At 55.1% G+C, this 23,498-nt stretch overlaps 1 protein-coding gene across 14 annotated transcripts in view; it reads right to left on the bottom strand.

Annotated features, from left to right (window-relative positions):
* The window catches only part of NCOR2 (nuclear receptor corepressor 2), a 221,957-nt gene that overhangs the window by 104,362 nt on the left and 94,097 nt on the right, over positions 1–23,498 (bottom strand). For all 14 annotated transcript variants that reach the window (XM_084297100.1, XM_084297101.1, XM_084297103.1 and 11 more), the window contains 2 exons: positions 13,194–13,373; positions 7,757–7,870 (listed from right to left, as the gene is read on the bottom strand). In XM_084297100.1, coding sequence (XP_084153226.1) covers positions 7,757–7,870; positions 13,194–13,373 — 294 coding nt within the window. The remainder of the gene's footprint in view (positions 1–7,756; positions 7,871–13,193; positions 13,374–23,498) is intronic.

Raw genomic sequence — 23,498 nt, 5'->3', positions numbered from 1 at the left:
GAAAGTTCATCCCCACCTGCTGAACAACCCCCGCCAGCAATCCCCGTTATTTAACAGAGGGGGACGATCAGGAAGCAAATCTAACCACTACTTCCAGCGAGATGCCCGAAGGTCCCCGCTGCTTTACAGCCCCTCCGCTGCTCCGCAGCTAATGACCCCTTTTCCGGAGCTGGTGCGGATCCTGAAATGTTGCAGAGCGCTCAGCAAGGAGGCGTTCGCAGCAGAACCGAAGCCCCGAGGCTGAATTTTGCTCCTGTTTACATCGGTTGCTTTGCTCAGGGTTTCATAGCAGCATGGGCATGAGCGAGCCGGGGGCACATCCTTCTAATCTGTGGGCACCGTTCGTGCTGACGGGTGGAGCTTCCCATCACACACATGTTTTCCGAGGGATGGAGGGTCTCAAGAAGTGTGGCTGAGCCACAAATGTCGACCAGTGTCACCGCAGGTCCCATGGACACAAAAGGGGACCCGCAGACACGGCAAGGAGCAGCACCTGCCCCCCAAAACCTCCCTCCCCAGCTCCTCCCGCGGGCAGGGATGTGCAGATGGCTCTCACCTTGCAGGACTGGGCTCACACCTGGAAATAACGGGATCTTCACCAGCAGCAAAAACCTCCCAGCATAGTACAAAAACCTCTGCTCTCCCCTAAAAAGCATTTGGCTTCAAAGCAAACTCCAGCCCTCTTTTTTTTTTGATGGAGCTTAAGCGAGGGGTGGGAAGGGGAAGGGGGCAGGAGGGCAGCGTCCCAGCCACGTGAGCTCCCGCGGGGACGAGGAGCTGAGCCCACGAGGCAGCGCCGCACCCGAAGCCGAGCGACTGGGACTTCACGTGGGCTCCTCTCAAAGCGAAGTTTAAAACGGGAAGATAAGGAAACACGGGGGTTATTTTGAGAAAGCGGATCTGAAATTAGGAGGCGGCATTTTCTTGGAATTGCTCCAGCCATCACTCCAAGCCGCTCCGCGCTGCTGCCGCTGAACTGTGCTCCCAGGGTTATTTATAGCAGCCCGTAGGCAGCAGGCTGCTGGCCGTGCTGGGGAATGTGAGCATTTCTATTTGGGACCCGGCCTGTCCTGCACGGAGATAAGCAAACCTTAAAGAGGCAGCAGGGTGGACAGGCTGGGCAAAAAGGAGAACGTGTGCGCAGCCCTGCTGGGACCAGACCCTCACCTTGCAGTGCTGGTTTCACCTGGAAGGATTTTAATTCCTAGGACCGAGGCTACCCATCTTTCCCCCTGCAGTCCCAGCCCCCTTCCTCCCAGAGAAAAACCACCCCAGAGCTCGCTGCCCTCCCAGAGGCAGGAGCTGAGCCTGCAGGACTCCCCTCGCACCCCTCCTGCCGCAGCAGCGGTGGCAGATCCACCGCTGGGGACTCCCCGCCGCGACGCACGTAAGGGAGGTGACAAATGACTCATCACAAAGAGCAAGGAAGCCGAGGAAAGGCGGCTGCATGCTCATACCCGTCCTCGAGCATCCTGTGTGGAGCGTGACAAGCCAGTGGCTCTCCTGGCCCCCTGTGGCTGGGCACTGCCAGCCGGTTTCTGCGCTCTCCTGCTCTGCCCCCAGCGAGGGCAAATCCTGCTCCGGGGCTGGGCTGGGTTTCCACGTGCTCACACACAAACACAGCACCACGCTCCATCATCTGGAGGGCTATGATGCCATGCAAAGGCGTGCAAAGATGAAAAGTGATGTGCTGAGGTGGTGGGCACAGCCTGACAAAACTGCACAGAGGGCTTCTGGAAATCAGGCTCGGCACCGGGGCTGCTACGGGAAAAGCTTGGGGACTCCATCCAAGGAGCAGGCACCATGCTACAGGGTTTGTGCTCCTCCCTCCTGACGTATTTTGAGCTCTTTGCACCTCTTGTCTTTAATTCCAGGACCTGAAGATGCATGACACACGGTATCTGGTCTGGATCGGTCTCACACAAAGCCTATAAGGCAGTGCACCGCCACGACCTTCGGATCTGAAGCAGATTATTAGAAATAGACACCAGAATGATTAAAAAGAAAAGGCTATTTTCTTTAAAAGCTGAGGAAAAGTGAAAGAAATCTGAATCACTCCAGGCTAAGCATTTGAATGTTATTTTTTTGGAAATTTTGCTGTTAGGCAGCGGTGTTAATAGCTCCTGACCTCTGACCTTTCCGATTTTCCCCTGGATTACCGTGCGCCCCTGAGCCGAGGTGAGGCAAGCCCAGAGTGAAAGTCATCACCAAGAGAAGCAAAATGAACGAGGCCCTTCCAGCAGCCAAGCGCAAAATGCCCCCATCCTGGCTACCACATCAACCAGAACTTGGAAAAAAAAAAAAAAAAAACACAAAAACCCCTGCAGATTTAATGTTCAGATGGCGTTTCACTGATAAGGTTTTATTTACTGCAGCAGCTCCGTGCTGACGACGCAGGCCTGATTCTTCCCTTTCTAATGTAAATCAGGAGTTCATAGAAAATCAGTTACACAGACATAAAATCACCATGGGATCTGAGTCACGCTCTGTGCCTTTGAGTAGTTAAAGGCTAGATTATACTTTGCAATGCTAAAAGCGTTCATTTATTTATTCTCGTATTTATGGATGGGGCATTAATGCTTCATGAACGCGCGGATGAGGGTGAGCGGATAGCCAGGAATACGCTCGGCGCAGACACAACAGCAGCAGGGGGTGGAAAAAGTTCAAAACAACCCTTTGAATTCCAATTTTACAGCATAATGCTGAATTTATAGATAGATAGCTGTGCCCTTTTGAAGGAACAAGCACCGAGACAGAAAACGAATTAAAATTTAATCTTATTGATTTCCACCAACTCAATCCCCAGAGCGAGACAGGCGGTGCTGCCTGCTTCCCCTGCCTGCACTGCATCAAACCGGGTTTTTCGGAGAGCTGACAGCAGAGCGGGGAAGGGCTGGGGCGGCCGGGAGCTGTTGGCACTCGCAGCACACGGGGGTCTCACCGCAGCCCTCGTCACGCTGCCGCGGGTCGCAGCACTCGGTGTCCCCGCTCTGGCACGGCGGTGACACGGAGGGCCAAGGCACGCTGCGTCCTGATGCGACCTCGCTGATCAAAAAGGGGAACTCGGTGGTTTAGAGGAAAGCTGGCGTGCACTTGTTTGCAGGGATGGAGGCTGCTTTTTATCTGGCAGGCGGAGAGAGAATCCTGCCTGGCCTCGGTGCGCAGGGCTGCAGGGCTTTGCCTGCCCGCACCAGGCACCCCCGCTGCTCCACGCAGTGCCTGCAGGAACCCAGATGGCACATGCATACTGCAATAAGGGTGGGACAGCGAGTGTGAGCACATCTATGTGCACGTGTGCATGGTAGCTGATGGGTAATCCGGGTATGAAGGGGACTCTGAGGGCTTTTAACCCAAAGCCCCGCACCAGAGGGCTGCGGGCTGCTCTGCACAGCCTCCTCCAGGCAATGCCGGTGCAGGAGAGCTCCGCGAGCCTGAGACAGGCTCAGGGAGCAATTCAGAGCCACACTGCCCTCCCTGCATGCCTAACAAGGGGCCTGCACGCTGCAGCTCAGAGCACAGAAATGTCTGCAAGGCCAGGTACGTCACAGCAATTTCAGGGGAAGACAGACGCAAGGAATCCCACGAACAACCCAGCAGAATAAAACCACGGCTAAAAACACAGCCAGAGGATCTGCCCTGGTTACAGGGATTTGACATGAAAGGGAGATAAATTCCCTCAATGTAATAACGCATCGCAGAGGTGCAAATTGAAGCCCATGAACAGCTACTGCCACAGAGGTGTCAGACCCAGCAGGAATCAGCTTCCCTCCCACAGGGGAGACACCGAAGGTCGCTCACACGGTTTAATTTAGGAGATCCCTCCTGGCTGCACTGCAGTCAACCTCTAGCAGCAGATGCCCATCATAATCTGGTTTCTCTGGGTAGCCCAGCACCACCCCACTGATGCCCAGCTCCGGGTGTGACAGCGGGATGGAAATTGCACCCCACCGCTCCACCACTTGCCCTATGGCCCATGGCACCCGGCCAAGGTGGCCCTGAGCTCCCCTCTGCTCACAAACAGGCTCCCTCTACCACTTTCCAAAGCACCTCAGCCATTCCAGCACCTATCACTGGTTTTCAACATATTTCTGTCTCTTCAAGGGCTAAAAACCACTTCTGAAAATAGGACTTGGATGCTTTTGAAAATGCTGCCCTGTTGTTTATTCCCGTTTCTGTCTATACAAAATAACCAAAAATATTAAATCGCGTTCTCATACGTCCTTTTAGGTATGTTTAGACAGTTTACACTCACAGCTGAAATTTTGGCTTTGGGACAGGTGTGTGTGTGCTATTCTGCATTGCACTGCAGGCATTTCCCAAGAGGTGTTTATTCAGGTGCAATTTCTCAGCTCATCTTGAAGACAAGACAAAGCGGCCCTGCTCAGCACATACTGCCCAGGGCAGGAGGCACCGAGACATCAGAGACCATGAACGAAACCACCAGCTGCCTCTCTGTAAGAGCTGAGACCCTGAAAACCTCCCCCAACGCAGCCGCAGCCTCACAAGGCAGCATTTCACCGTGCTCAATAAGAGCTTTTCTCTCTCCTTCCCTCCCAGAACCAGTACAGTCAACTTTTTTTTTTTTTTTTTTCTGGAAATCAATTACTTGTCCAGCAGAGTGTAGCGAGAGGGGATTACAGGTCACATTCTCCACAATTACGCTCTCCAGCACTGAGGAACTTTCCAAATCGCAGGCGTTAAGTAGGTCGCAAGAGGGACAAGCGGCCTGAGGGGTGTTTAAGCAGCCGAGCACCTGGATTGTCAGAAAAACAGCCACACCAGCACCAACCCGCACCTCAACCCCTCGGCCATACCCAGCACGGCGGTGAGAAATCCATATAGGCTTCCTTGACGAACCGTGGGCTAAAATTAGCAACCATTCACCCCTGAAAAGCCGCAGCTATCGCCAAAAGGAAAGTAGGTCAGAGAACGGCTGGCTAACTCGATTTTCCGGCGTTTCTAGCCGCTCTGTCCTCACATAACCTCCCCTCTCCCAGGCACCGCTTTCGCTCCCTCCTTTGTTCGTGCTGTGACTGCACGCAGTGTGCGGCTCCGGCCCGGGGCTGGCAGCGGCGGTGGGAACGGGCACGGCAGCACCCGCGTGCCGGGGGAGGCACAGAGCCGTGCTTCAGGGGGAATTCATTAAAGCAGAGCCAGACGAGCGGCCCCGCGCGAACCGCGCCACCTCCCACCTGCTCCGCTATGTGCACAAGCGCAGGCTTTCTCCCCCGGCCATAATATGGCCTGGTAACAACCCGCCGGGGCTTTGCCAGCCCTTCTGGGGTGCTTTGCTCTCTCGCCTCATCCCCAGGCCTCTGAATCCTTCTGCTGGTTGTGCTTCTCCCAATGCAGCCTCCCTCACACCAAGCTGTGCTCCCCCTGTGTGCCGGCAGCAGGCCCATGACAGCACCTTCGTTCTGCGAGCAGGCCTCAAGGCACTCAGCAGGCCTTCGCTGCTTCTCCGCCACACAAGAGAGGCAAAACTTCTCAAAATTTGGCTCCCTGACCTTCCCCATCCTCGATCATTACATCTCTGTTCAGCTCGCAGCCCTTTAGTCCTACAGCTCACCTCCCCAGCCCACCCGAGCCGCAGTAAGGCTGCAACACAACAGGGCCCAGCCCGTGTCCCAGAAGGCTGGGGTCACCCCGCTTGTGGTGATGCCACCATCAAAGGAACCCAGTGTGTGACCACCAGCGGCCATTTTCCGTGTGAGGGCCTCACTGTGGGTGCTCCATGTCCAAATGTGGGGAAAATCGGGGCCTTTCCGCTGCTTTGAACATGTTCCAAAACTGCCATCGCTCGGCCTCAGCTGTTCCACGTGGCCTGCTGTCTTCCTCAGAGGAGGAACTCCAGCCTGCTATGGTTTCTATCAAGCAGAAGGGAAGGATTGTTTGGTCCGAGCCTCCTGCCCACAGACAGGCTCGCTCACACGCTATTCTCAACGGGACTCCACAACACAGAGGAGGAACCTCCATTTACCCATCACAGAGATCACACGGATATGAACACAGAGCCAAACTCCAAATTACGCAGAGATTTGGTGCCAGACGTGACCTTCCCTCACTGAGCACCCACCTGGAAGGTGGGCACCCTGTTGTGAAGGTTAATAACAAAAATACTCCTGCTTGCAGCCCAACCTTGAGGATCAGCGTAGCTTGGAACCACGTCAGGAGCATCACAGGGGGATGCCACCAGCCTTGGGCAGTGTGTGCGACACCTCAGGCATTACAACCATTCACTTTCAAATGGGAAACCCCACACTTGTTCCTGCACTTTGACACTACCTATGGGACCACCAGCAGCCCTGAGGGATTGGCGAGGGATTCGGGAGCAGATCACAGCTGGGAGGGACAGGAGGGAATGTGTGCCCACACTGCTGGGGCAGGAGCGAGTGGAAATGAGGGATAAAATAGCAGGATAAGGGCCCAGGAGGACACTCAGCCCTGCACCACGTCCTGCTAACGGGGACCACACCAACAAAAGCTTTTGGAAATACAGCATCTAAAGATTCCTTCCCTACCTCACTGTTATCACCCATTTCTTCCCCTTTTAACATGGGCCAGGTACATGACAGTGTCCAGGGAGGATGCGATCAACAGAATAGGGATAAAAGTGTTTGAGATGTCCTTCTGTCAGCCCAATCCTCACACAGGATGCATCAGCCACCCAGCCCAAGCCTCCTGTGAAGGGCACTCGGTGGTGCCAAGGGGAGAAGCGCTTTAGAAGCACTCAGCACCTGCCCGCAGAGCCCCGGGTGGCGAAGCCACCAGCAGCTGGCGTGTGCTCACGCTTCAAAACGCGCCGACCTCAGCCCTCGGCCACTTGCACAACAGGACAACAGGCTGTGCTAGCGCCGGGCTTCCGATTGCTGAGGGAGAAAAGCAGATGGAAAAAGTACAACCGGGAAAATTGCGCTGCCTGCGAGCGCAGGGTACGTGGATTTTTTTTTGTTGTTGTTTTTTTGGTGGTGGTGGCGTTTTTTTTTTTGGAGTCAGGCACCTGGATTTCTGCAGCTCCCAGGGAAATCGCAGGCCTCGCAATTCAAAATAATTAGCGACTGGTAGTTTTCCTTTTATGCAAAATCATCCTTTTTATCCAACACCTAAATGAAAATGAATGTGCTTGATTATCTACCAAAGGGCCCAATTTTCTAGCATCACTCCAACGCACAGCAAAATCCACGTCTCCTAAGGCTGCTATTACAGGCAATGGCTGAGCGCAACAAATGAGCGGTCAAGGCAGAGATCCAGAGGCAGTGATGCCAGCATGACCTTTGCTAATGCCATTTACAGCATCAAATATCCACAGATCCAGCCAGGGCTGCATCCATGTCCTTTCTGCTCCAGCCCCGTGGCTCAGGGGCAGCCAGGAGGGCTCAGACATCACAGACATCCCTCACCTCCCTGCAGCCCACCCCACCAAGCCAAAGCCCAGCGTTCGAGGCAATTTTCGACTAGGCTCACTCCAGGGGAGAGGATGAAGTGAGCTACTTAACAGACAGGGCTCTGAAGCACCTCCTGAACGCTTCAAATCTAACACTTATCACAGGAAACCCCTGCAAGCAGGTTCTCACAGGGCTCAGAAGACATTTGCACTTCATCCACACAGCAGAGAGAGCACCTCAGGGCTGACGGGGCTCCATCCATCACAACTTCCCCCCGGGGGCTTTCCCCTGCCCGCCCCTCACCCAGCCCCTCCATCCCCGGCAGGGATGACACAGCACAACCACACAATCTCCGTCGTTTCCAGACTCACCCTGTTCTCGTCGTAGATGATCTGCACCAAGCTGCGATGTTTGGACTCGATCGGAGGGGGGGAGATGGGTTTCTCAGGCTCGGGTGGTTTGGCTGCTTCTTCCTCCAACTGTTGCTGTGGAAGGAAAAAGAGGGGAGGAGGAGAGTGAGTCACAGCGAGCGAGGCAGCCGTCCCCGTCCACACGAGACTCTCTGCGGTGCTGCGACCGAGGCAGAAACCACCACAGCAGTTCCTGTGAGCCGTCACGGGCAGTGGTGACATGGAAGGGGGAGGAGGGCTGCGGGCAGAAGCACAGCGTTGGCTTGCCCTGTCCCCGTGCTGGCAGGGTGGTGCAGGGCAGAGGAGGACCACCAGCCTTCAGCAGGCCTCCCGGAGGGGTTTAAGGCTAGAAATAATGGTTTTATTCGAAATCCTAGAGGGGAGCCGCAGCTCTTGCTTGCCTCCGGAGCTGCCATCTGCAAGGGAAGCTGTGGAAGGGCGAGGGTGAGTGACGAGGCTGCTCTCTGCTGTCGGTTTTCTCTTTTGGTGCTGCGGTTGGAGGAGACACCCCGGGATGATTGGTGTCAGTGCAATGACTCGTGCACCTCCGCTCTGCTCCGAGCAGGAGGCAGCCGCCCCTGTGCGGCCAGATGAGCCTGAGCAGGGCAGAGGAGGCCAAACGGGAGAGGCAAAGGTGAACAAAACCGCTCTGTGCTGCTCCCTCCAGCACCACGGAGGCCGCCACGTCCCCGTGTTCAGAGCTCAGCAGCCTCCTCGTGTGTTCCTACCCGCCCGTGAGCTGCTCAGGCCACGGCAAGCGTGAATTATAAACCATGGGGTTTAGAGGAGAGCTTTCGAACATCGCCACCATCAGCAGGCACATTCCCTGTACAACCTGGGCCTCCGGTTCTCCTGAGTGCTGCGAGGCAGGAGGAGACATCAGAGCCCTCTCACTGCGTTTGAGGAACTGCTCGGATGGAAGAGGAAATAACAGATTCCTCCAAGCTCCTCCTGTGGCAGTGGCTCCCTGCGAGGACGAGGAGCTCACAGCAGCTGTGGGGCAGGGCAGACACAGAGGGAAGATTTCTCAGAAGCCCTATAGGATTTTTTTTTTCTCCGCTCAGCTCCAAACCTCAAAATCTTTTTATTTTCTCCTGCAGCTTTCCCTGTTGAAGCAAAGGAAAAACTGACTGCACCCCTTACTGGGAGTGAAAATGCACCTGGGACTGAGCAAGCTGCCTTCATGGGAGGAGAAGAAGCCACCATCCTTCAGTCAGCTGTGTCTCCTGGTCTGAGAAGAGGGTGGGCACCTATTAGCTCCTCACATCACCTCCACTCCCCGCTGCTGATGAGCTTTAGCACTGCTTGGGCTGCAGGATGCAGGCCAAGAAAACCCTTAAGCACGCAGCGAGGTCTAGTGGCTTGTCCAAGATAACTCCCAGCCTCTAAATTAAACACGGGGTTCAGCGGGTTCTGCCCTCCCACAGGTGGCCATCTCTTCTGCGGGGAAGGTCAGCAGCACAGAGAACGCCCTGATACAACCCAAAAGTCCATCATCAACTGCCAGACCACAGTCCCTGCGAAACCCAGCCAGGATCCATCCCTTCGTGCCCACAACCAACCAAGGCACGCCGACGAAAAGCAAGAGGAGCTTTTCCTGTTCCTCAGGTGGCTCACGAAGCACGAGGGGGACGCCAGCTCTTCGGGAAGCCCCGGCTCGAAGCTCGGGCTGCCAAGGAGCTGTCAGCACGCAGCGGGGCTCCCAGGTGCCTCCCCGCTCCCGCGCTGCTCCCCCAGAGCCGCGGTGTTGTTGGATTAGCAAAGGCACCCCAGAGCCCCAGCTCCGAACAACGCAGAAGAGAGAGCCGCAAAGGCATCAGTCAATCTGCTCCTCCTCTCGGGGAAAATATTTGGGTAAAAAAAAATAATAATAATAAAAAAAAAAATGTCAGAAACTTGGCTGCATTGTTCTGGAAACCCACAAAAATTCTGCGAAGTGGTCGGCTCGGCTGTAATTGATTTCAGACAAGAGGATTTGATGGCATATCAGGAAATGAAAGTTTGCCAGTAAGTGGAGGCTCATTAAAAGCAGCTCGTTAAAAGAAAAAAAAAAAATACAAATCTAATTATAGCTGAAATACAGTGGAGAATTAGACTCCGCTCTCCATGGCGTAACACTGCACAGCTATTAAAGGGCCAGATGCTGGAGGCTACGGATGCGGGCAGAGTCTGCGGGCGCCGCAGCCCGCTGGAACGGCAAACCTGACCTCAGCAGGTTCAGCCCGCGACAGCTACCCCTGGGAGCTGTGGGAAATGGCAAAGCGAAATAGGTCAAGGTTCTCAGACACGAACAAAATGGATTTCTTAAAGGTCTGCCACAAAAGCTAGGCTGGGACTGTGACCTTTACCGGGAGAGGAGCGGGCTGAGAGATGAGACCTGACGGCTCCACACTCTCTCCCTCCCCACGCCCGGCAGCGACTGCCTGGAAGTCCTCTCCTCTCCCCAAAAGCCAGAGCAGCGATGTCAACGGGATGCAAAATGTCATCATTAGCCGTGGCGCTGGCTCCCCCAGCACCTGCAGGCCAGCCTGGCTGGAAGTGAGGGAGATGTCCTGTCCTGTCCCATCCCTGGGCAGGAGTCCCTCTGGCTTCAGCACGCACTGCAGAGGGGCCACCAGAGCCTGGCGGGTGCTGTGCCGCAGCCAGCATCGGTGGGCTGGCAGGAAGGTGGGTGACACTTCAGGAAGGTGGGTGACACTTCAGGAAGGACCCAACCTGCACAAAAACCTGCCCACGCGTTGCCTGATGAAGGCAAGGTGCTTACATGCATGTCCTATGCACCCAGCACGGCGTGCCGGGGTGGGCACCGGGCTGCCCAGCGGCGAGGAGAGGGCTCCCGGCCACCACGCGCTTCTGAGAACTTCCTTCAAAGAACCTGGGGGAGAGGAGGAGAAAACCCATCCAGGAGATGGAAGGGGAAGGCCCCGAGCTCCCAGTCCAGCTGGACACCACGCAGGGCTCCGTGCAGCCGCCGGCTCCACCTCCATCACCAGGTGGGAGTGTTGTACTCCCGGAGAGCCCTGCGCCGAGCTCGGCATCCAGGGAGGCTCAGGCACAACTGCGAAGAAAAGCCCAGCAGTTTATTTCTTGTTAAGATTCCCAGTGCCAGTGCCAGGAATAAATGCATGAAGATTATCCTGCGCTGTCAGAAAGAGGGGGGAGAAAGAACTCAATGAGAGATGGAAGCACATATGGCACATGAATGAGCGGGGGATGGCTGATCAAAGCGGCCTTCTGCCAGGGGTGCGCAGGATTTGGGGAAGGTTTCTCAGCTTGCTCGAGTCTTTTGCTTCTTGAAACCCGTCCTGCCAGCAAAGCCGGGCAGAGCCTTCGCTGCCATTTTTGGAACAACCGAAGGCAGAGGAATAGTGAGTTGTATTTAATTTTTTAATTTATTTTTTTTTTGCGCAGCCTTTCCTTACAAACGAATTTAATTACCCCGAGAAGGCCTCCCAAAGAAGACAGAGGGGAAAAGCATTAGGAAATTACGGCCGCGCACAATTCCTCCCCTGCTCCACCCCCTGCTCCGGGAGGAGCGGGACCTGTTTCAGGCTGATTGCTTTTCCCTCTCCCGTGCTTCTCCTGTGCTGACAGCTCGGAGGCGCAGACGGACAAAGCGCTCCCGCAGACCCTCAGGCAGGAGCCCGCAGCAGCCCCCGTGTGCCAGCTCTCCTGGAGGAGAGGACGGGAGGGCTGGGACGTGCAGGGATCTGCCACGGGCATACCAAATGGCTTTCCCTCCACGTGCCTAAATAAATAAATAAAGGAGCGGAGGGGATGACTTCGCTGCCAACAACCACTTTCGCCTTCTTCCCCACTCATCAGAGCATTCTTGTGGGGAGGGAGAATCGTAAAATTTGTTCAGAGGGAAAGAAATAAACCAACCAAGCAGCCAACAATAAAAAAAACACACTCCTTTTCCTTATGGAAGGACAGCTTGCTTTTAACGGCAAGGAGCATATGCTGCTCCCAACAACTTCAGCAGCAGCTCCTCGGCCCCTGAAACAAGCCCCCAGCGGCTCTGCAGTTGCCAGGCCTCTCGGCTGCCACCACAGTGGGCACGTGCCCCCCTCTGGAAGCCCCTCACCTCGCAGGAATGGGAAATGAGCGTGTTTTGCACCTCCTCTGCAGCTCCCACAAGATCTCGGCTCCCTTTCCCTAAGCACCCTGATATATCTGTAGATAAAAAGCAACACAAAAAAGGTCCCTCGCATGAATTAAACCACGTTGTTGGAAGACAAAACACCCTGCTTTGGCTTGCAGGAAAGAAAGGGAGAGTAGCTGGTGTGTGAAAATACAGCTCCAGCAAAGAAAGAAGACGTGGGGTGTTCCTGCATTCGAAATATTTAAAAAAGAGCCAGGCACAGGACAGATTTGGGCTATAGGTAGGGGGTTGGGAGTCTGAGAAGCACGTGAAGCCTCTCGGGCCAGCTCTCCGCGCTCATTTTTCCTCTTCCTGCTCCACTTGTGCAGATGGGGAGGAAGGTCAACAGCACACTTGTCCTCGAGGAGCACTGGCCTCGTCCCCATCTCACACACAGCGACAGCCCAAGCACGCGTTTTGCTCCATTGACAAATTCTTGACAAACCTCGGGAGAGGCAGTTTGGGATTACCGGCCTCAGGGTTTTTAGCAACTTGCCACGAGCAAAGGAAAAAACAACTGGAAAGAGAGATACAGAAGTGATTTGGTTTAGGAAGTGAAAGCCTTTAAGTCCGTGGGTTTTTCAGACATCCCCCAAGGTTTTGTCATATTAATCTCTTAATGGGTTTATGGTAATTGTATATGTGGCTACAGTAAGGCGGGTGATCCTTCTGCCGGGGAGTGCTCTTGTGCAGGAAAGGCACTGCCTGGGATCAGGTTCAGGTCCCTGGCTCGGGCACAGCTCCGACCGCAGCCGGTCAGGGCGCTGCCTGTGGCTGCAGAGCCCTGGAGAAGCGGGCTGGATGCACAGAAAGGCTTGAGCATGTGGGGCCGTTAGGGTGCAGCAGCAATGTTTTAAATAGCCCAGCACTACAACAGCAGCAGCAACAGCGCTGGGCAAAGACAATTGCTGGAAAGGGAAAAGAAGAGGTCTGGTGCTGGGCTGCGCAGAGGACTCAGGCAACCCGGACTGCATTTCATCTCTGCTACTGACTGCCTGCATGACCGTGGGCGAGTCACTAAATACAGATTTTTCTGTAAGAGAGCCCAAAGCTGAGTTTCCAAAGCTCCCTCATCTCGCAGCCACCAGCCCCGGGTTGTCAGCACAGCAGCCACGTCCCCACATCCCGAGGAGCAGGGACACAGACCTGGTGGCACTGCCACTGCCCCTCTGTGGACGTGCACGGGGAGGGACAGGGTGCAAGTCAGCAGGCAGCAGCGAGGACGTGTTCTCCCCTCCATCCCCAGCCTCTTACCTGCTTCTTCTTCAGCTTGGAGATCTGCTGCTCCACCATGGTGATCTCGCGGTCCACGCGGTCCATGTTCTGAATGAGCTCCTCCTTGGACAGCCGGGCCGGCAGCAGGTCCAGCTCGGCATCGGGGTGAGTAGGGCTGACGGGAGACACGGGCTCCAGTTTGCCAGGCAGGCCGCGATCCTGAGGAGCACAAAACGAGCAGGTCAGCCTTCCCAGCAGGTTTGGGATCCTCCTCTCACCCTCCCACAGGAGCTGTGGCAGCTCCCCAGCCCGGTCCCAGCCCTCTAAGACACGCACACACACCTCAAAACGCCTGGCTAAGCGGTACCAGCTGCTACATCCCATCGCTGCCGTGTGCTGCAACCCTCAGCATCTCCAGAGGGCACCAGCCCGGTCTCCTGGGGATGCTACAGCAGCTTGACCTCCTGCCAAAGCCTCCAGGGCTCCCAGCACCTGCAGTCCTGCAGGACCAAACCCATGGCTTGCAGGGCTGAAATCCTAAGCACCATCCCTTTGTGTCTCAGCAGCCAGCTCACGGCTCTGCTTCCTCGAAAATGAGGTAGCCACAGGCTCGTCCTCCACTGACACAGCCCCAAACACGCTGGGGAAAAAAAAATGAAGCACACTGGCTATGAGGGTGGCCCCAGGAGATGAGGGGACTCCCAGCTCCTTCGGGTTCCCCTCCACCTCCCTAAGATCTTGGCAGGGTGGGGGGAGCCCCAGGTGCGAGATGTCCAACATCCCTCCAGAAAAGGAGACCGCAGAGACAGATGAGGTCAGCTCCAATAAAAATAAAGGGAAGTGATGGAGAACAGATTCTTGCAAATTCCAGGTACAGCAGCTCTCTGCTCAGCAGGACCTTTCAAATCAGACACCAGATGGATCAGCAAAACCTCTGCGGCCGTCGCAGAGGCCGGCTCTCATTTCCCCTCTGCCTCCAGCTCGTGGTAAACGCATTGAAACTTGCAGCTCCTTCTCCAGAGAAGCGATGATTTCGCTGATGCCACCGAGCCAGCACCCCACAAGCACCCTAGAGGCACAACACCTCACCCACACACCGCCCTTCGCCCCCAAACTCCCAATTACTCGGAAGCCCGGCTCCCACAGCCCCGAGTTTTGTGCTTGGATGAGCTCACGCAGCCCTGATGAATGCACCTGGGACGAAGCAGCTGTGTGACAGCAACCGGCCACGCAAACAAAACCGCGTTTTCCCTCCTGAGCAGCTGCTCCAAGGGCTCGGCGCTGTCCTTGTTAGCTGCTGGTGCTCACAGCCCCGTCCGAGCACGAGCAGCTCGAGGTGACCGCTTGGGAGGGGAGCTGCGATGGATGGAGCAGCAGCTGGGGGAACAAGAAGGGAAGCCCCTGAGCTGGAGGAGCTGGTGCAGATGCTTCCTCCTGCGTGGTCACCTAGGGATGTGCAGCACCGGGTCCAGGGCGCTGTGCACACCCAGAGCACGGTGGCTGCAGGCACCAGCCCTGCCCCGACCCGGCTTTGTGGCGAGGTCCAAGGGGACCCCGGCACGCCCTGACCCGGGGCACTGCGCTCCCGTCTGGCAGTTGCCCAACACCTCAATTAAACCTTTATCTCTACGGTTGCCGAGCAGGAGGATGGATTTTCTTTCCCCCTCAAGGGGGCAGGAAGCGGAGAAGAGGAGCTGCGGCTTGGTTTGTAACCCTAAACCGCTGCCAGACTGCGCACAGCACCCTGCAGCTGCTGGGGAGGGGAGGGGAGAGGGAAAGTAAACAAGGGAAGGAGTTCACACAACCTCGCTACCTTAATTACAGCGCGGGGACAAAGGCGACCTTGTTCTGCACCAACTGGCGCTGCCGTCCTCCCCTCCGCTCTGACTCACGGCCACGGGCGAGCGGCCAGGTCCCACCAGCGGACCCCAAAGCAGGTGGGCTGAGCACCAAACCCGACCCAGGCTGCAAGGCTGAGCTGGCTGGTGCCAGCAGCCCTCCAGAAGGGTAACTAGAGGAACACTGAAGGTTTCTGGAGGATCCCAAAAGCAGATCCCATCTCGTTTTACAGCCCTGGGTTTAGACGCCAAAAAGGGTCGGCCTGCTGCAGCGGGGATGTGAAGTTCAATGTCTTGTCCACAGGTGTGGGGTTTGTGTTGGATTTTCTTTAAAGCCAAGAGGAGCAGCACAACTGCAAGAAGCAAAAGCAATCGGTTGCTCCCGTAATCTGGTTCAGATTAAGAAACAGGGAGAGAAAGCAGCAGAGACTTGTAGGTGGGTAAACTCTTCTAGAAGCCAAAAAGCTACCTGACAAAAAGGCCGGAGAGGAAGGCTTCCCACAGCACACGGGGAACTAAAGATACTCTCTCGTGTTGGCCAATACACAAGAGAGGGCATTTTTAATCTGCTACTTGGCACAAAACCCTTTGGTAAACTTTTCTGATAAAATTGTATCCTTTTACCTTTCCGAACCTGAAGCAAAATGGCAGCAAAGCTGTGTAAGGGGAAGAGCTTTCAAGTCAGAGCACAAAACCCATGAGATGATGACAGCAATAAATAGAGGCAGCGTCCCCAGACCTCAAATCACTGGTCCTTGTCGTTCCACCTCAAGTGAGGAGCAGCGAGAGGAATTAAAAAACAAAACCAAAAGCCAGAAATCAGCCCCGTGCTGATCCCTCGCAGCGCAAACCCCGCAGCCGGGGCGGGCACCTGGATGCCCGCGAGGAAGGACCTGGGGATGCCAATGGGTGGGGGTGGCTTTGCTTGGACCACTGCTGCTTCCTCACCCTCCGAGGCAAAATATACACCAGTGTTTTGGATAGCATCACAGCCGGGCTTGGGACAAGCGTAGCGAGGAACCTAAAATCCTTCTGATTAACGGGGAGTCACAGGCTTCGAGACCAGCACAAGGGGGGAGAGCTGGAATAAGTCTGCTGGAGGGAAGAAAGCAATTACTGCATTACTCATGTTGGTATTTTCTCAGTAATTACACCGCTTCCGTGCGATTTGTTTTTATACGTGGCTAACAGCTACTGGAGATCCTGTTTATTCCTGGCCTTATTATTATGGGATTTGTACGGTAACGAGGGTGGGCGAGCGGGGGGCAGAAGCTGCACGCACCTCCCTGCAGCAGGAGGAGATGCTGGCAGCGAGGAAACCAATTAGCACTGGGAGGCTGTCAGACAGCAAGGCCAGGCTTCGGGGGTGCTTCTCTTCTCGTTTCCACCCCCCAGCGCCTCACCTCCTGGGCATTAAGGCAAAAACAAGCGTATAAATGCTTGAAAAAGCTAAATATGGGCCAAAGCATTTATTTATTTTTTTTAACTGGAAAAGCGTTAAATACCACCTGCCCCATCAGCAACCCCAGTGTGACAGCACTGCACTAATGCTGACAGTACAAAAACCGTCAAAAAGGCCCCAAACCAACATCCCCCGTCCCTGGAGAGCAGCACAAACACGGCGTTAGAGAGCCCGAGCAGTGAAAAGTGCATCGAGTTATTACAATTCCTTTGTTTGCAGCCATCTGCTGCGCTAATGGCTCTTTCAGCAGCCCAATCCTTGAAACGGAGTTTTAATTCTTAACTACTTCTGGCTCGCAGCTCGGCCGCGGCCCCGCAGCGGCAGAGTGAGGCAGGCTGGAGGAGCACACGGCTGCTGGGCGAGCTGGTGGCACCGCCTGCCAAAACCATGCCCGAGGAGAGGGCTGAGCAGCTCCCGAGGACCAGGGGAATGGGATGAGGTGGCTGCAGGACCTGGGGGAATGGGATGAGGCAGTGCAGGATGAAGCGGGCTCACCACAGTGCTGCAGACCCGAGCAGTGCTGAGGCATCGCCCGCCTCCTGCCTCCGCTCCCACACAGCAGGGCATGCGTGGGCAGGGCAGGTACCCAAAAAATACATTCACCTTCCCCCGATGCAGCCCAGCACCAGATCTCAGGGGACTGCACGAAGCCGGAGATGAAGGAGCTGTCTGAAGACAAAGTCGATTTTTTTTTCCCCCCCCCCAATGTTTTTATTTTTCTTCTAAAGAAATGCGACTCGATGAGAAGGCGTACGAAATTCCTTTCCCCTGTAACCCAGCTGAATTCCACAGAGCCGGGGCAGAAAATATCCCAACAATTTTTCAGCTTGCACGAAAGTAGGTCAAAAAACTTCCCCGATGTTTCAACAGCTTGAAGCAATTGAATTGCAAAACCAGGAACAAATGCTGACCCTCCCTCCCTCCCCACCCCCTCCAGCAGATTTACGAGGGTGGTAAAACCTTCCCAGTCGGTGTTGCAGTTAAACGCACTACCCAAAGCAGAGCATCTCGTCTTGCAAAACTTGCTCGTGCTTAAAAAGAGCCGTTCCCCAGCGTTATCCTTCACAGATGCTGCCTCTGGTCCTGCGGATCGCGGGATGTTACAGAAGCAGCAAGACGGGCGGATAGACGCGGCGAGAAGCTCAGGGTAACGGGGCAGATCCGGGAAAACCTCGCTCAGACAAACTCCCACCGAAGCCCAAGGCATTATACTGACAAATGGATGCTGCGCCTTTCATTACCTCCTCGCATTTCCCCATTAGTGGATAATAATTGCATTGAACTCGCATGTTCCCTACTGACTTCGCAGGAGTGATGAATTCTCACCTACCCATCTCCTCATTAGGACGAGGAGCTAATGGCTCCGCCTCTCATTAAGGATTGCCCAACGTTTCCTACCCGAAAATCCTGGGTTTTCCACCGATTCTAAGTTTGTTAAGAAATTAGCTATCTGGGCTGAAATTTTCCATGCTGAATATTTGCTTCAGGCTTTTTTTTTTTTTGCCTTTTTTTTTTTTTTTTTTCCTTCTAAATAGTAAATTTCAGCCAAAACAACTCTGCCTTTTCCAAGAACAAGTTTAGAGGAAAATATGCCTTTCTGCAATGCTGAGAAAAATTCTGGAAACCTTTTCTTTGAGCATCTTCAGCAGCCCGAAGCTACGGAGCGGAGTCGATACATCTGGCAGGCTGCTCCGTGCCAGCGATGTGCCTTTTGCTAACTCGGGAAAAAAAAATGAAACGCCCGAGTCAAGAAGAATAAAATCTCCTTTTGATGCCCGCTTGGCTCAGTGGAAGTGATTCGGAACTGAACGAGCAAAGGCTGGCCCCAGGGGGCAGGTGGCAGGGAGCTGCAGCTCGGGTCCTGCGCTCCTGCGACGCTCCAAGCTGGCATTTTGGGGAGAAAACCATGGATCTGGAAGGCAGCCCTGCCCCAGCCCCCTCTGCCTGCAAAGCAGGGCTCGTGGCCCCCCTGCCTGCTGGGGAAGGAGCTCGCTGGCGCGCCGGCAGCAGCAAGTGCCATGAAAGCTGTGAGGAAATGCAGGGCTGGGGCTGGGGGGGCGCACGGAGCCCGAGACCACCCAGCAGGCGGCAGGGCTGGAGCTGAGGAGCAAACCACCTGCTGCTCGCAGAGGATCCAAAAGCAAAGCACGGGTCACAGAGAGCGGAGGCTGCATCCTGCTGCTTGCAGCAAAAAAAGCAGGGGGGAGAAATTGAGGTTGTCAGCGTAACCCCCAGAGCAACAAGCCCTCGAACTCGTCGCTTGGCAGCTTTTAATAATTCACGCGCCCAGCAGCCACCCAGGGCATCACCTCACCTGCGCTGCCGTCGCACCGAACGATGTATGGCACAGAACATCCTTGTCCCTGTAGCACACAAACCCCAAATCCTGCCCCAGCCTTTGCTAACCTCAAATCATCCCTTTAAACGAGCAGGGCCTCCTGCTAACCAAGTTACAGTCAAAAACAAAACAAAACAAAAATTAGGAGCTGCTGGAAGAATACAGGGGGATTTTCTGAGAGGCTAAGGAAGAAAAGCCAGCCCACAGAAAGCTGTGCTGTGGCTTCCCACCAGGACTCGTGCACAAGGCGCCCCGTGGCCAGGGCTCAAAGCAGCCCCCCTTTCCCTGGAACCAGCCAGCTTCTGGCAGCTCTCACAGGAACCTCTGAGTAATCGCCATGGCCTTCCACAGAAGTGCAGGACGCGGTGGCACAGCCCCACATGTCCGTCATCCCCCCAGCCCCATGGCTCACCGGGTTTCTACAGGCAAGCCCCGAGGACCACAACATGTACAGGAAATCTACTTGCTGCCTCTGAGCCTCCTTCAGTAGCCCCAGGAGCATCCTGCCACCAAACGGAGCAGCTTTGTCCCCAAAGTCGGGTGCAGTGAACAAACAGGGGGAAGAAGCTCCTCCAGCAATCCCTGCTCGAGATGCCCCTCGTCTGGACGGATGTAGACGCCTCACTCACTCCACACCACTGAAAATTTTAGCCTCCCTGTGTTTGGTTTTGGTTTTGTAACACCACCTGTCCTCTTTTGACTGCCACAGGCAGCACAGCGAGGCCTGAGCCTTCCCAGCACGCCAGCCACGCAGAGCTGTAGCGCCAAGGTCCCGCTAATCCCTGCGGGCACGTTCCCTCTGACCGAGCATTTGAGGACGCAAGAACTGTTCCCTGGAAACCTGCGACGTCCTAAGCGGCACTCAAGAAGCTAGAGAAGCCCTCAAGCCCTGTGTGCCACGCTGAGAGCACGCTGGAGTTTGCCTTTTGTCAAAAGGCCTCTGCAGAAGCAATTCTCTGCTTTTATGCTAGCACAGCCCTCATCTCACAGCAAATGCCATCCCACAAGCGTGCGATAGTCCTGCAGAAGGAGGCAGGCAAATGCATCCTCTTAAATCCACCCTCCACTAAGCATGGCACAGAAGCCAAAAAGCAGAACCCCATCCCACCTGGCACGGCTGCTGCAGCCAAAAAGCCGGCGGGCTGCAAGTCAGCGCCATGTGAGACAGCGCGGCGACACAGGCTGCGAACGTGGGGCCAGGTCCTGAGCCAGCTCAGCACTCACTGCAGGAGCTGGGACACACCAGGACATCCACGGTGCTCCTGTTCCTCCTCTGCTCGCAGAGGGAGCTCCCAGGTTGTCACCTGCCAGGCCGAGCCCCCCGTTTTGGGACCCCCATTTTGGGACCCCCGGCTCTCTCCCTCGTGCCACCAGGTGCATCCTGGCACGGGGCCACGCAGCCGGGGGAGGGAAGCCCACCACGGCCCGCTTCTGAAAACCTCGCTCGTTTGAAAATAAAAAAATCGAGGGGAAATGGAAAGACAAAAGCCCTTCTCAGCCTGGTGTTATCAAGCAGAGGAAATGAGACTTCTAAAGCTGCCATTCAGAGAGGAGTGGGGGGGAGAGAAATCCCACTCCAGACGCACTTGAGCGAACAGCTTTTGAAATGGAAATGTCGCTCTTCAGAAACATTTGAATTTCCTCCTATTGCCAGGGAGGAGGAAGGAGGAAGGAGGGAGCGAGGACTCCTCAGCCATGCAAATTCAAAAACGCCGGGGCCCATTCAGGCAGCACCCAGCCGGCTGCGAGCAGGGGATTTGTCAGGGAGTTCATCAGGACCAGCACGAACACGGGGAAGCTGGCTGCAAGGGGCAGCAGGTTTACAGGGAAGGCAATGAATGAAGACAGCTCTATTTAAGCGCTCCAAGTAAGATATCCTCCAAGGCTGCCCAGTCTGTGTTCCCTTCCTCCATTCTCCCCCTGGGCAACGACCGCCCAAATTGTTTTTCCCCAAAGCCAGGGCGCTGTGCTGTGAGAAAAAGCTCAACTGATGGAGAAGGGAAGCATGAGGAAGACCTATGATGGCATTAGCAGTGGCTGAGGCGTGCTACAGACCCAGCCTGATTCTCCTCTTGGCATCTTGCACCAAGACACTCATGGGCTGGGGGTCCCAGCACCGAGGTCCTGCCCTTTTCTAGCAGCCGCTCTACAAACCATGTGGGTTCTTCAGGGAAAGCCATCAGTTGCTGCTCCTACAGCTGTCCACCGAGCTCCTCTCGCCAACCCCACGCCACCAGTTCATTGCTGTGGTACCTGTAGGGCCATTCAGCATACAGGTGTGTTCCAGCCATGCCCTCATATCAAGCACCAGGGGAAGTCTTCAACGAATTTCTGACTCCAAGACTCACCCACCCCATGGCAAACTATCTGACTCTGCAGGTCTTGTCTGCAAAAAACACAAATTCCAAAGCTGCCAAAAACTGGACTTAAAAGCAATCCTCCAAAGACCTTTTTCTTTTCCAAAATCTAGTTAGATCTCAGAAGTTCAATTTTCACCAGCGAGGTCTTGTTGTTTCTGTTGGAGCAGCTTGGTGCGCGCACACACACGACTTTTAAGACTCATATACGCACGACACAGGAGGCTAACTCGACAGCCTGGAAACGGCTACGGGTCAGTGGTGAACGTGACCTGTGAACTTCACCAGTTGAGATAATAAGCAAAAAAAACAAGCCCTGTTTTGATCAGGAATCCGAGCTGGTCTGCCTTCCATTTAGCGGTGGCTGCGCTGGGAAACTTGTTTGAGTGTGAAACAAAGCGCACAGCGCCTTGGATGCTTTTGAAAAAACAAATTCAACCAACATGAATAGGCTTGGGGGAAAAACAGCCCTCCCTTCAAACAGCTTTTAATGAAGCTTCTCGTGGCCTCGCGGGTCCCCAGCACCGTTTTTGTAGCTCCCCGCTCGCTCCGGCATCACCCCCTTAGGCATCCCCAGCACGTGCACGGGACACGGGGACAAGGCACCCGCTGTGACAGCAGTGCCCGCGGCCACCCCTTGCACACACAGCCCCGACACAGCTCGGGGAACAGGGACAACCCCAAATAAAGCCCCACGGAGCCGGGATAGTCGCTGACAGAGGAGCACGGGTGGTGTAAAAGCGAGCGTCAGCTGCGCTATCAATCACGGCCGGCCGCCGGCTGGGCTCAATGCTTTATTGTTCTAATAATTGTGCAGACACGTGGAAGGGGGAGCCTCGACACCGGCTGTTTGTTTGAGTAGCCGTTTCCTGCCCTGCTTTCCGTCAGGAGGCCACATCCCGAGGCCTGGCGGGGCTGGAGACCCCCGGGACCCCGCCATCACCAGGCCCGGGGCAGCCCTGCTCGGGTAGACGTGGTGGTCTCAGGGTTTAGGAACCACCACATCCCAAACTTGACACTCCTCGAGCATCAGGGCATTACCTGAGGTTAAGACCAAGCGGGAAGAAGGCAGGACAACAGCTCTCCAGGGCTCAGGGGCAGCACGGGCCTAGCTTCAAGGCCTGCGGAGCGGCCCGAAATGCAGGCCCCGGCCTGGGCCCTTTCTGCAGAACAACGTGAAGGCACCCCTGCCTTTCCAGGCCAGCACGTTAGAGAAAAAACCTTAATATCTCAGCTCCCATGGCAAGAATAAGCCCACAGTGAATGTGGTATTATCTGTTAGCAAAGCAGCAGCTTCCCACCAAGGCTGGAATTTCCATCTCGGTTTGGCAGGCACAGGGCTATGAAATGATTACTGTGTTTACTTTTCCTTTGCTAACTATAAAATCCCATTCCACTGCCCTGCCAAGAATGACTGAAGCTAATAAAATTCAGGCATTTGGAAGAAAGCAATAATAAACTTCCCTTTTGGGGCCTTTATGATGAAATTTCCCCACTCCAATCAGAGATTATGCTGTATTCATGAACACCAGTGATGTCTCCAAGTGCACCTAGATCGACTCAAATCAATATTTAGCTTTTCTAGAGACTATAAGCCTTTCTTCATGTGGCTGCTGAAGGCTGGATCATTGAACAGCACAGCTACAAGAAGCCTTTGAAAACACAGCTTGCAAGTAGAAGGCAGCATATATGCGTGTATACATATATACGAATGCAGATTGTTCAATTACTTAAACTGTGAAAAATATAGAGACACGGAACACGTATGTATAATTTACATACCCCCCAAATATATTGGAAGCTATTAACAGACCAGTCTATACATTTAATCACATACCTGCATGTTCTCCAGTAGCTTTTAGCACTTGGAGGCTCCTGTGTTTATGTCTGCCACTCGCCTGCCGCCGAGGCAGGAACACGTTAGCTGCTGGGGGCTATCTGCCCTACGTCATACCTGCGATTGCTGGCACGAGATAAAATGAGGCAGACCTGAAAAACAGGCTGAAATAAAAGCCTGCGCTTGCTTTGGTCCCGTAACCACGTGGGCCGGCCTGCTTTGCGCCAGGCGATGGCTCTCTCCTCAGCAGCCACGGGAAGGCCGACATCCCAGGCGGCGGCCAGAAGGCAGGAGAGGAGCTATCAGTGCTCCTCCTCAGGGAGGAAGAAACCTGCTGCGCCCGCTGCCAGCACGCCAGCAGGGGAGGAGAAGTGCCCGGCAGGCAGCGGAGAAGCTGGCTGCGGTGAGCAGCGTGGGCTCTGCAGCCTGGGGCACCCCTGGGGACATGGCAGAGGCTCCATTGCCACAGGCTGGGAGCTCGTCGAGCTGTCTGAGCAGACAAACTGTCCCCC

This window comes from Netta rufina (assembly GCF_964035555.1).
Source record: "Netta rufina genome assembly, chromosome: 17".
NCBI classification, from domain to species: Eukaryota; Metazoa; Chordata; class Aves; order Anseriformes; family Anatidae; genus Netta; species Netta rufina.
The sequence above is the reverse complement of the archived record's forward strand: the minus strand, read 5'-3'. Positions and strand labels throughout refer to the sequence as shown.